General features: G+C 48.0%; 1 protein-coding gene across 6 annotated transcripts in view; it reads left to right on the plus strand.

Moving 5' to 3' along the window:
• The window catches only part of SPIN1 (spindlin 1), a 77557-nt gene extending 68164 nt beyond the window's left edge, over positions 1-9393 (plus strand). For all 6 annotated transcript variants that reach the window (XM_045468469.1, XM_045468468.1, XM_045468472.1 and 3 more), the window contains exons 5-6: positions 287-520; positions 5579-9393. In XM_045468469.1, the coding sequence (XP_045324425.1) occupies positions 287-520; positions 5579-5778 (434 nt within the window). In that variant the 3' untranslated portion in view covers positions 5779-9393. The remainder of the gene's footprint in view (positions 1-286; positions 521-5578) is intronic.
• The last annotated feature ends 4414 nt before the right edge of the window (positions 9394-13807 follow it).

The following is a 13807-nucleotide window of genomic DNA, read 5'->3' on the forward strand; positions in this document are numbered from 1 at the left end:
CTACCAAAACCCACTGTATACCTCGAACGAACCATTGAAAGTTCTAATTTCAAGGTACCGCACCAAGAGCAGTTGAGTTCGGAAAACAAAAAAGAAGGAAAGCAGGTTCTCGCAGTGACTGACCTGGGACCCCCAGAGCCTGTGGACTCCAGTGGGGCCTGGGCGCCAGCCCGCTGATTCTTGTGCCGCTCACACGTCAGGCCATCGCCTTGTGTGAGTTCAGTCTTCACACACAGTACATGTCCGTAAGATCCTGTGTGAACCGCTGTCTGCTTCTTGTCCCCAGCGAGCTCTCGAATCAGCGACGCGCACCTGGCCGACACGATGATCGGAAAGGCGGTGGAGCACATGTTTGAGACAGAGGATGGCTCCAAGGACGAGTGGAGGGGGATGGTCTTGGCTCGCGCCCCTATCATGAACACGTGGTTCTACATCACCTACGAGAAGGACCCCGTCTTGTACATGTACCAGCTCTTAGATGATTATAAAGAAGGCGACCTTCGCATCATGCCCGATTCAAGTAAGTGTGGATTGTCAGCTTTTATTTTTGATAATTCCAAAGGAACTTGAATTTTAGAACAAGATATTTGATTAACTATTTTTTGTAGATTCATCTTTCTTACTTTGATTACTAGGGTTAAGGGATGATTCTTTTAGTCCTGCACCGAGTGTAGATTGTGAAATTTTGCACCTTTTGCCAAGACTAACGTGCTTTCTGTGTAGATCTGTCGTGGATTGTGGATGTGGGGGTGAATGGAGCATGTAACACGGGCTCCTTCGTGAGTGGCTTCCTTCACTCAGCGCAGTGTTTTCAGGCTCCTCCGAGTTGTAATGTGTCAGTGCTTCATTCCTTTACTGGCCAAGTGCAAGTGTAATCTATGCGTGTGTATCCACCCGTCTGTTGATGGACGTATGGGCTGTCGCCCGCCTCTTGCTCGTTATGAAGGATGCTGCTATAAACCTTTGTGCGCAGGTTCCTGAGTGGATGTTTGCCTTCCCTTCTCCTGGGTGGACACAGAGGTGTGGGACTGATGGGTCTGTGGTTACTGCTGTGTTGTGTGGGGGACCGCCGGACTGATTGACAAGGCCACTGCACCATTCTGCACATGCTCCGACCATGTGTGATGGTTCTGATTGCTTCACACCCTCACCCCTTTGTGTTACCTGATGTTTGGCTCTGGCTGTCCTCATGGTTGCAAGATGCTAGCTCGTCATGGGTTTGGTTTGCATCTCCTTGATCGCTGGAGACATCGGGCACCTTTTCCCGTGTTGTTGGCTATTTCTGTGTCTTCTCTGGAGAAGTGTCTGTTCGCGTTGTCTGCCTGTTCAGTCAGGCCACCTGTCTGTCACTGACTTGTCCGGGTCTGTGTTCTCCGTGCTGGTCTCCTGACACGGCGGACTTGCAGACACTTTCTCCCATTTTGTCGGTTTCTTTTTGCTTCCTTGATGGTGTTCTTTGAAGCCCAGAAGTTTTAAATTTTGACGAAGTCCAATTTATTCTTTCTCTTGTAGCTCGTGCTTTTGGTGTTTTTTCTCTGATAGTCTTTACCAAGTTCAAGGTTCTGAAGATTTACTTCTTTGTTTTCTTCTAAAAGTCTTGTAGGTGTCGCTCTTACCTGTGGGTCTTTAGTTCTTCTGTTTAGGTCTTTGATACATTTTGAGCTAACTTTTACGATGTGGTGAGAGGGTCCATCTTCATTCTCCTGCACGTTGTCTGAGCGCCATTATTTGGAAAGACTGCTCCCTCCCCTGTTGGGTGGTTTTGCCGCCTTGTTGAGAGGGAGTTGGCTGCAGACGTGTGGGGGGTGCCGCTGGGCTTCAGCTCTGCTTCGTCGCCCCAGGCTGTGCTTGCGTACGTCCGGCGCTTGGTCACACTGCTCCGGAGTCAGTGTGGACACTGGGAACGGTTGAGCCCTACTTTGTTCTTTTTTCACCATTGTTTTGACTCTTCGGGATCCTTTGCGATTTCGTGAATTTTGGTATCAGTTTGTTAATTTCTGCAAAGCAGTCAGCTGGGATTCATCGGGGATTGTGTCGAAGCTCTGATAACTTGGGGGGTAACTGCCGTCTTGACACCGTGACGCCTTCTGACCCACGAGCATGGGCTATACTGCCGTTGCTGAGATTTAAAGATTTCTATCAACAGTGTTTTGTAGTTTTCAGAGTAGAAGTTTTGTACTTCCTTTGTGAAATTTATTCCTAAACATTTTGCTCATTTTGATGCTACTATGAATGGAACTATTTTCTTAATTTCACTTTTGGGTCAGCCTTTTCTTTTTGAAAGTACTCTTTAGCCTTTCTTCCAACACAGGGGTGCCTGGGCCTGAACAGATGGGGCTGGCGGATGCACGATACATGAGCGGTGTGACAACCATCTCTGTTGCTGAGTTCTGCCAACGAGCCAGTCAGGGAAACTGCTCTGACGTGTGCTCATCTGGCCCTGACTTTCTGCCTTGTGTACATTTGCCACGGGTGGTAACAGGAAGTATTTAAATAGCAGGAACTTAATTCTCATGAGAGCATTCTTTAAAAGCATTTCTCTGGCCTGGGGCGCCTGGGTGGCTCAGTGCGTTAAGCGTCCGACTTCCACTCAGGTCATGATCTTGCGGTTCGTGAGTTCGAGCCCCACGTCGGGCTCTGTGCTGACAGCTCAGAGCCTGGAGCCTGATTCAGATTCTGTCTCTCTCTCTCTCTCTCTGCTCCTCCTCTACTCATGTTGTGTCTCTCAAAAATAAATAAACATTAAAAAATTAAAAATAAAAGCATTTCTCTAGCCTATATGAAGTTGATTTTTAATTTTTTGGTAGAGAAGTATCCCTGTTAGAGCTGCTGTCTTGCTGATGGAAACTATGAAGGCGTTTGCACCGTCCCCAGTGTCTCCCAGCCCCTCTTTCCCCCCCCCCAGCGTCTCTCCCCTGTTCGCTACGTGCATTGCGAGAGCGGAAATTAAGTTACCATTGGAACCCATGGTGATGCCCTGCTGGGGCGGCCTCTGTGCGAGCCCCTCACCTCTCGGCTCAGTTGCTGTGGTGTGCCTGGTAACCACACACTTGGAACTTTGTGGACGTGAAGTGCCCCGAAAGCGGGGAGGGCCCGTGCCGCTGCTGAGGAAGAAAGGACTTCCGCCTCGGGTTCGGCATCACTTCCCTGCTCAGATCGGATAGCGCCATACTTCGGCGTTGTGTCGCGCGGTGGTCAGAGTAGCAGGGTTAGGATTGCGTCCTCGGGCAAGAGGACCCGCCGCCGCCAGTGAGGTGGACCGTCATTAGTGCAGTTGGGCACTCGGGCCGCCAGCGGGCCGCGCAGAGCTCCAGGGCCAGACCCGGGCTACACAGAGGGGGGCTCGCCTTGCTCGGGCCCTGAAGAGTTTTCTGGACGTGGAGTTGGAACCTCCTAGCCCCATCCCCTGTGTCTTCGCTGCTGGAGGGGACAGTTGGCTGTCCTTCCGGGGACGCCTCGCAGCCCCCATGCGCTCGGGACGGTGTTTTCCAGCACTCAGGCTTTCGGGGGGGGGGGGGCTCGTCTGAGAGGTGCGCTGCCTCCACGGTCCTCAGAGATCCTGTCATGGCCGGGCTGGGGAGGGGCTTCACTCGGCACCTGTTTCCAGAGCAGAAGTCTCTTATGTTGAACCTGGGCTGGGACGATGGTGTGCAGTGGAATGAGGTGGAGGAGAAAGACACTTTAAGGATTCGCAGGAAAAGACCAGGGAGAAGTTTGAGCAGCGTATTCTCGCCCCCCTGTAGGTGTTGTCTGCTCTGAAGGCCTGTTTTGAAGGAACTCCAACTTACTTTTAAGAAGTTTTGTGGATTTAGGTTTTTCCCTGGACTTTTCCTTGGTGTGGTCCTCACCTCCTCAGGCCGTCACAGCTGTAATTAAACACAAGCCTCAGGGATTTCTGGTCATGATTTTCAGAATCCTTCACATGTTATGGCCTGAGGGTGGGAGGGGGCGGCAGAGTGTTTTTGTAAATAAAGTTTTATTGGCACACAGCCACACTTTTCATCTGTATATTCTCTGAGGCTGTTCTCACTTGATAAGGCAGAGCCGAGTAGTTGGTACAGAGACCATGGCTTCAGTCCTCACATATTTATTGTCTGGCCCTTGAATAAAAAGTTTGCTGACTCTTGGGTCTAGATAATCAGGATGAATTGGGGATGTTAAGTTTTTAAAAAAAATTTTAAATTTACATTCAAGTTAGCGTATATAGTGCAATAATGATTTCAGGAGTAGATTCTAGTCTTTTATCCTCTATGTATAACACCCAGTGCTCATCCCAACAAGTGTCTTCCTTAATGCCCCTTACCCATTTAGCCCATCTCCCCCATCCCCAACCCCTCCAGCAACCCTCAGTTTTCTGTATTTAAGAGTCTCTTATGTTTTATCTCCCTCCCTCTTTCTATATTATTTCTGCTTCCCTTCCCTATGTTCAACTGTTTTGTATCTTAAAAGTCCTCATATGAGTGAAGTTCTATGATATTTGTCTTTCTCTGGCTAATTTCGCTTAGCATAATACCTTCTAGTTCCATCCACATAGTTGCAGATAGCAAGATTTCATTCTTTTTGATTGCTGAGTAATACTCCATTGTGTGTGTGTGTGTGTGTGTGTGTGTGTGTGTGTGTGTGTGTATACACACACACACACACCACATCTTTTTTATCCATTCATCCATTGATGGACATTTGGGCTCTTTCCATACTTTGGCTGTTGTTGATAGCACTGCTATAAACATTGGGGTGCACGTACCCCTTCAAAACAGCACACCTGTATCCCTTGGATAAATACCTAGTAGTGCAATTGCTGGATCGTAGGGTAGTTCTATTTTTCATTTTTTGAGGAACCTCCATACTGTTCTCCAGAGTGGCTGCACCAGTTTGCATTCCCACCAGCAGTGCAAAAGGGTTTCTCTTTCTCCACATCCTTGCCAACATGTTGTTTCCTGAGTTTGTGTTAGCCATTCTGACAGGTGTGAGCAGTATCTCGTCATGGTTTTGATGAGATTTCCCTGATGATGAGCAATGAGTGATGTTGAGCATTTTTTCATGTGTCTGTTAGCCTTCTGGATGCCTTCTTTGGAGAAGTGTCTATTCGTGTCTTTTGCCCATTTCTTCACTGGATTATTTGTTTTTTGGGTGTTGAGTTCGGTAAGTTCTTTATAGATTTTGGTTTTTACAGACCAAGTCTTTATCTGATATGTCATTTGCAAATATCTTCTTGCATTTCATTGGTTGCCTTTTAGTTTTGCTGATTGTTTCCTTTGCTGTGGAAAAGATTTTTATCTTGATGAGGTCCACATAGTTCAGTTTTGCTTTTGTTTCCCTTACCTCCAGAGACTTGTTGAGTAAGAAGTTGCTGCAGCCAAGGTCACAGAGGTTTTTGCCTGCTTTCTCCTCTAGGATTTTGATGGCTTCCTGTCTTGCATTTAAGTGTTTCATCCATTTCGAGTTTATTTTTGTGTATGGTGTAAGAAAGTGGGGAGAATGTTAAATTAAAAAAAAAATTATTATTAAAATAGACCTGTGAGTTGGTACATACTGAAAAATTGACTTCAAATTCTTTTTCCTCCCCTGTTTAATGCAGATGATTCTCCTCCAGCAGAAAGGGAACCAGGAGAAGTTGTGGACAGCCTGGTAGGCAAACAAGTGGAATATGCCAAAGAGGACGGCTCTAAAAGGACTGGCATGGTCATCCACCAAGTGGAGGCCAAACCGTCCGTCTACTTCATCAAGTTTGATGACGACTTCCATATCTACGTGTACGATTTGGTGAAAACGTCCTAGATGGCATCATGGACTTCGCCAAATTTGTGGAACTATTAAATGTATAATTTGTAGACATAAAGACTTGATTGCTTTCCAGTTTAATGAAAGCTTAAATGTCCCTGCGAACCCACAATCTCTGCCAGCAGAACTGGTTTTGTTCCGAATAGTACAAATTCATGTGAACACAAAGCATTTTGTGTAAGGAACTCCTTCCTCTTAAAAGAAGTCTGTCTGTCTGGAGGGGAGTTAACAGGCAAGTTTGGTACAAGTTAGGCTAGCCCCATAGTCATTTCAAACTGTAGTAGATCTTCCCCACTTCCCTGCCACTGTTGCGCTCTCCGACTCTGCCGCCACAATGCAAGCATAGTTTGGTATTTTTGTTATTGCCTTTTTTGAGATATGTATGTATCTATATCTACCTATCTATATCTGTGTGTGTACATATGTAATATATACACACACATAGATCTGTGCGTGCGCGCGCACACATACTTAATTGGCAGTCATTTCTTTGTGGATTGGGGCGGGGGGTAAATAATATTCTCCAGTTTAACAGGAGTACTTGTCCGAAGTCAGTCATACTTAGCATATTACTGCTGCTTATTTAAAATTAAATGTGGGCACAGGAGACACAGGGATGTTCAGCTTGTTTTCAAAGTCAGAAGTTCAGACACCTTTTCAGTCTGGAGGCTTTAAACTGTGAGTCCAAACATGAATCATTGGTGAGCAGTTGCTGGACCCACATTAGGATTTAACAAAACAGGAATCTGGGTAAAAAGCTGCCTTTAATTCTAAGCTTTGTAAATTTTTGTTTACATTTTTTACTGTACTTTTTTTTTTTTTTTTTTTAAAGCGAAGCCCAGGTACTTGGTCCACACAGTGTGATGCGGGCGTATTTTGGACGGCACAACTGGTCTGTTATTTGTACGAGTCCGCAGTCTGCATTCTAGTACATGGATTTGAGAGGCAGCAGTGCGTCAGTGGTTTGTGTGTATGTGGTAAGTTCCTGGAAGAACCTAGTGGTTTCGTATTAGAAGTTCAAGTTGAAGAATGGCATTGCTGCCTTCCAACAAGTTCTCTGGGACAATTTTTTTTATTACTGTTCTTACTGATACGTGATTGTGGTCAGAAGGCTTTCCCCCCCCGGCTTTTCCCCACAAAGAACATCTAGACAGATGACAGCTTCGGTCCCCTGACACCTTCTGTGGTGCTGTTATGGTCTTGCCCCCGGTGTGCTGTGGATGTGGACGCTTCCCGTCCTGTGGGCCCTACCACGTCGGGGTCCGTCACTGCACCAGCTTCCGTGGCTTATTCCCGCAAGGTTGTTTTAACCGAAGTAGAACTGCAGAAGTGGGGGTAGTGGCGGCATGGCCATCTGTCGCCTTGTGTCGGATGAGCCCTGATGGTTTGGCAGCTAGGAGAGAGGCAGTACGTGACACCAGTCTCCTGCGGAGGTTGGAAACCTTCCCTGCATTTTGGGCAGAAGGTTGAGTGCATGTGTTGTCAGTCCAGTACAAGAAGGCCACGTGGCCTCAGCGTTGGAGATCCTGTACCTCAAGGCCTCCCCACGTGTGGTTCGCACGGCTCCCGCTTTTGCCTTCGGGAAGTCCGCGTGCTGTCGTGCTGTTGGATGGTAGCCCTGCGCCCCATTCTGGTGCAGCGCCCGGTGTCCGCGGTGTGTGGCGTGCCGCGCCTCACCTCACCTCGGGCGGCGGCCGAGTGCCTGGTCTCAGACGCTCCTCCTGCTCGGACAGGTGTCCTGCTGCACGTCTGTCACCTCTTTTCCTGGTGGCTCTTCTAAGAGTCCCTGCATGGGAATCTCAAGGCTGAGCCCGGCTCCCCGAGCGCCAGTGGACAAGTGTGCCCGGAGGGTGGGTGCGGCCGGCGTGTGCGCGGCGTGAGCGCGGCACAGAGGCGTTGGGCTGCAGAACCGGTGTCCTCTGGCAGCATCCGGCGGGGCGGGTCCGTGGAGGCGTCTCCGGCATCACTTACTGACTTGCTTTGTGGTTTTTCTGCAAGTACCCCTAGCACCTTCAGTCCCACACGGTCTGCCGCTCTCCAGACGAATGTGACACGTGATTGGCGTCCTCATTTTAGTCAGCGTTCCATGTATTGCCGTTAGGGCGGAAGGAAGGGGAAGGGGTTTTTTGTTGTTTTCTTTTATTTGCCCCATTCTCTTTTCTTTCGGCGGCTTAACTCCCACTTCTGTGGTGACTGATCCCACTCCTTTGCCCGGGATTTCAGGCTTCGTTTTAGGCTCACGTTTCCGATCTGCATGCATTGCTTGCCTTTTCCTGGTATTGGGATGTTGGTTCCTTGTTCTGGGAGCCCAACATTAGTTTCCAAAATTATCACGGGACTTGTGACCGCACAAGACCTGAACCTGTATAAAATGTCCTGGCCTTCCTCACTGACCTGCTGTAGTGTTCTTGTGTCGTGTGCGTGTGACGTCTGGCTGCCACGTGAAGCTTCAGAGGAGAACCTTAAGCGCAGACCATCCTTTTTTGCATGCTCTATTCTAAGTAGGATGTTCAATGTAACTAACTGAACTTGCATGTGAGAGATATTTAGGTTTTTTGTTTTCTATCTTTGTTTTTATTTGTTTTCAGCTGTCTGTATATTTGCTTCCTGTGCTGTTGTAGTGGTCGTAGGATACAGATGCACTGGTGAAGCAGTGTAGTGCCAGCAGAAGGTGATTTTCCAGCCCTGTCTGTCGTGCAGCATTTGAAGGGACTGTGCATTCTTGAAACTCTCACAGTTACTTCTAAGCCAGAGTTCATTCCTATTATTGTTTTACGTGCCAAACCCCGAAGTGCATTGGGCTTGAATCTCTGAACGCTGTGGACCCATTAGAAGACTGTTCTGATTGTCACAAATTGTAGTGCCTGAAAACATTCTTAAGCTGATTGTCTTAAAAAAAAAAAAAAAAAAAAAAGAAAAAAAAAAGAAAGTTCTCCAAAGACAAAACAGGAACAATTATTATAACAGAAAATAATTATGGTTGAAATGTCTGTGGTTCCTTGGAAATGCTGCGCTTTTTGTATTTTCCACCGTTAGTGCAGTTTGAACGAATGTGTATAGTTCAGAGGTCTTCGTGTTCGCATTTTAAAATTAGGTATATGACCTCATCTTTCAAGCTTGAATTCATTTTTAATTTTAATTTTATTTTATACAATGTGTAGACAGTTCCCTGTTCTCTGCATTTAGAAGTATAAACAATATAAATCTGTTAATTCTGTAAGTAATTTTTATAATTATGATGTAACTCTATCCTATCCTTAAAACATTTAAAATAAACCCTTTATGTGCAACTTCTGACTGTAAATTTTGTGCTCATAAGCAAAATGTGATGTGTTAAACCTGCTTCTGAGAAAGTTTTTAAAGTTTTACTTTAAGATCCTTTCACCACGTGTAAATGTCAGATATATGCAGAGACAGAAAGAAGTCCGACTTTTACTTGAATGGTAACACTCAGTAATTCCCGAGGGGAGAGGGGCAGTGATCAATATCCCAAATACATTCACTAGTCCAAAATATTCAGTTTGTGATTCGCCGCTAATGAGAAAATTTATCATAAAATTTTAAACTGAATTGTTTTAAATAGAATTAAATAATATGTATTTTATACTTTCACATCTAGTTCTGCTTTGTATATTGCCTGTAATGCTGTTAATACTTCAGTACCAACTGGTGAGAGTTTGTAGGGGGAAAGCCCCATGTCTTGACGGCAGGGACGAGGAAGCGCATAGGTAATGGCCTAATGGCCGGGACGGGTGCGTGTTGTGTTTTATCTTCTGGGCGATTATAATCAGGAAGAAAGTAGATTCACAATGTGTCTGTAATCACATTTGTTTTTTGCTGTTTCCCTATTGAGTTGGGCCAAAGGATCTTGTGGTTAAGGCTGGGGTGGGACAGGCCACCTTCTCGCTGCCAGAGTTCGCTGCAGGAATGGCCCCCCCCTGCCCGGGCTGGGTGGAGGCGCCCGCCCGCTGGAGGCCGGATCTCACGTCCTCCTCCTGCCACACCTCAGCCTTTTTGTGCTACTGCACATGTAGCTCGGGAAGCGTTTTCCCTGCAAATGACAGCAAGTCTCGTCAGAAGTTGATGGTCGCTGGCTGCCGTCTATAGGCCAGCGAGCGGGTCTGCACGGCTTGGAGAATCATGGGTGGGCCTGCCGGTTTGACCGCTCTCGGCACGGCCACGGCGCTGGTGGTGAGTAAAGCGTGACAGATGCTCTGGAGTCCTTGGCCATCGCCGTGTGAGACTTCTGATGGGGGGAGGGGAGGCGCACCTTTTCTCCGTGGTGCCGATGAGGAGGGCGTGGAGGCCACGTGTCTGGTCCAGGAGGATCACCAGCCTCAGTGCAGGGATCTGAAGGACCCAAAGTCCAGCCATCTCTGTGGCTAGTTTTGTACCCTTGCTTCCTAAGTGAGGGCAGGAAGTGTTTTCTTATTTTCCAATTATGCTGAAGAAATATAAATTTCCCTTTCGAGATTGTAGAAACTATTTTATAGTTAAAGATATTTTAAATATGTCATTACATTCATATTCTTACAAAAGCTGCATTTCTTATGCCCACAGAACACCATAACCTCACACCTAATTTTTACAGTAATTGGTTTGTTCTGTGTCATATGTTTGTACGGTCTTAGGCTGCCGAGTCTCAGAGAATTAGGTGAGTGAGTCTTTGAGTTATTTCTGTGGACTTTGTCAGATGGTCTCTGTCTGCCCTCTTACTCACTGTGAAACCCTTCAGCTTAGTTGACTCAGCTTTTAGGGTTATTGCCTTGGCACATCATTTTGCCTAAAATTGACCTTGCATTCTTTCTGCTTAGTTTTTATGCGAGGATGCTGGACCAGGTGGCGCATTGATCTCTGCCAGTCCAGGCGACAGTGACACTGGAGTGCGGGCACTGGCTCGCGTTTCGTTTTTGTGCTGGCCGTTCCCGTTGGGTGAGTAGGCTGCCGACTGCACTGTGGGCGCATCCTGCTGCCTCTTACCTCTGTCCTCCATCACCTTCAGTCTGTGCTCTGGACTTGGGTGCTCCTGGAGCACCGCCCAAAACAGCGCATCAGCTACCCAGGGCCCTTCACTGGATCAGACATGCACGTAACTTCCAGGCTGTGAGTTGGAACAGCTGTGGCAGGTACGATGTGAACAGGACAGACTCAGGCCTTCCACAAACGTCAGTGCTAATGTAGAGCTGCTGAGGGGTCCAGGTTGAATTTGCGCTCTGAATGGACTTTGGGGTGTAGACTGCAAAAGTGGCTCTAGAGCTTTGCCTTGAATTTGTGTTCTGAAGGGTGTGTGAACAATCTGGTAGCTTCTGCCCAGGAGTGTGTGTGTGTATACACATGACAGGTGCTGGGTGTCCCCACCAGGGAGATGCAGAGTGGCTCTGTCCCTAGAGGTGGTTCTTCACTGGGGACTCTGCGTGTCATGTATGGGGACCTTATTTTAGCAAATGTGGCTTTGGGTTGTCCTGTAAGGCTAAGGTCCAGTTGTCTCAAGCCCTGGGTTTGTGTCCTCTTCAGAACAGCCCTCAGGGGAGCAGGCATTAGGGACTGGAAGATTGGAGGGGATGGAACCCATGGTCTGTGTTGTCCTGCAGCTGGAGGGGAGACTGACACCTGTTACCGGGTGTCCCTTTGCTTGACTCACACACGTTCACAAGGATACTGATGTGTGTCAGCTGTCCTCACTGGCCCTCTCTCTGTTTTACTTAGTGATTGTCTGTTTTTACAAGGGTTGTGCCCTGAATCATCACGCATGTGTTGGGCCCCTGAAGGGAGTGTTTGCGAGGACACTGCATGCTGGTGTGTTCATTGACTCAGGTGGCTGCAGCAGATACCAGATGGGACAGGGGCGTTTAAACCACAGACCCTGTCCTTGTGCTGGTGGCTGGAAGTCTGGGATGCAGGCCTGGGTGGGGCCGGCTTCCCCTGAGGCCTGTGTCCTGGAGTGTAGATACTGTCTTCCTCCCATGCCCTCACGGGGTTGTCCCTCCATGTATATCCATCCTGATCTCCTCTGCTTATAAGGACACTGGTCACACTGGGTCAGGTACCTCCCATATAAACTCATTTAATGCAGTCCCATTCTGAGGTCCTGGGGGTTAGGGCTCCAGCTGGTGGTTCAGGGGACACAGTGCAGCCCATAGCCCTATATTCAAATTTGGGTGGGCTTTCTAACAAGGAAAATAAATCTTATTGGCAGGGCATTGTTTTTTATTTTATTATTTTTTAATTGTAGAGAGCGAGTGGGGAAGAGGGGCAGAGAGAGGGAGAGGGAGAGAAGGAATCCCAAGCTGGCTCCACACTCAGCACAGAGCCTGATGCAGGGCTCGATCTTATGACCCTGGGATCATGACCTGAGCCAAAATCAAGAGTCAGACACTCAACCAACTGAGCCGCCCAGGTGCTCTGGCAGGGCATTACTTTTGACAGACTGATTATTTTTAAAGTGGCCCTAATGTTCTCTTTCGATATAAAAGGGCGGGTAAATTTCATGTCCTGGAAGGCAGGGAATCGCAGAGCTCTAGGTGTGGCAGCTGCCTCCCTGGGCGCACTCGGGCACATCAGCTCACCCCTTCCCTTGCTCTCATGTGTGACTGGGAGCCCTGCCTGACTCCCTGTAGATGCGCCTGTGTCCAGCGCAGTGCAGACTGGAGCCTGACGCAGAGGGGATGCACCGAGTCGTGCAGGGCCTGCCTCACACAGATGGCTTTGTCCCTCAGGCCTTGCCATGTTCCGCTCTCCTTTGTTGAGTTCCGCTCACGCTTTCTGGGTCCTGTGACGTCAGCAGGGAGGTTCTTGTTGGTACTTTCCCCAGAACACTGGCATCTCCCAGCATCCCCACACGTTGTCGTAAAGCACTGTTGACGTGTCAGCGGGGTGTTCTACAGTTTCTGTTTGATCGTGATGGAGAAGTAGACTGTGACCCTGACCTTTGTGAATAAAGGGACGCACGTGAGTCTGCTTGTGTTCTCAGCGTCGTCGTGGGGGGTCCTCTACACCCTGCTGTGCAGGACCCGGTCGTGGGGGTCCTTCCTGCTTCGAGAAACGTGGTGTGGTGGTGGTTCATTGTCCATTGGCGGCCCGGTTTGTTGTAATGTAGAAAGCAGGTCTTCTTCCAGAGCGTCCTGCAGCCACACAAGGATGCCATGTTCTTTAGATGTCCCGGGAAGAGTAGCTGTGCTGTGCAGGGGTGGGGTGGGGGCGTGGTGATCCTTGCCTCGTCCACCCAGAGTTGGGCCTGATGCACCGTGAATTTCATCTCCGCTTTGCTTCTCCTTTCTACTATAATCTGAAATTGCCCCCACCTCCCCAAACTGGAGTTTTAAAAAGTTGATCAGGTTTCTAGGGGAAGAAAAATTTGCAGGTGTTAAAACTCACCTTAGTTTTTGATTTCCATCATTAAGTTTCTGGTGTGGATAATTAGTGTTGGTCCCCACACACTTTCTAAGGGAAGCTGGTTGTGTTACTTAAAGTATCACAGATTCTTACTCCGTTTTAATGTGCGCCCCAAAGAAATAGCCAGCAAGATACTCAGAGGAGAGACTGGAGGCTGGTGTGTACCTGCATCTTCCGCGGAGTGCGGGCTCCAAGAGCACATTCTTGTCCTGAGGAAGCAGATACTGGAATGTTTTAGAACTTGCGGGTCTCCATCTGGAGGAGAGGGTTTAATTGAACTTCTTAAGACGGGCATTTCAAACGTTGCTGCCCTGCGAATCTTTATTACAACTTAGGAGCAAGTTAGTTCTGACCTAATTGAGCTTTAATGCCGTTCAGACAGTGGCAAAAGCGTACGTTTTCTCTAGTCTGTTGTGTAAATGTGGACATATACCAACAACTGCATAAGGAACAAAACAGGTATACTTACTTAGTCTGAAAGTCCCCCATCCTTTAGTTGTGAATTTTTAAGCAGTGCCATGGGAGATGGCTTTTCTTCCAGATGACATGGGGGTGGTTGCCACCATCCCAGAGCTGTGACCCCCAAGGGGCAGTTGACCAAAACTGCTCCTAAACCTTGTGGTCACTGGTCTGT

The sequence above is a fragment of the Leopardus geoffroyi genome, chromosome D4 (assembly GCF_018350155.1).
Source record: "Leopardus geoffroyi isolate Oge1 chromosome D4, O.geoffroyi_Oge1_pat1.0, whole genome shotgun sequence".
Lineage (NCBI taxonomy): Eukaryota > Metazoa > Chordata > Mammalia > Carnivora > Felidae > Leopardus > Leopardus geoffroyi.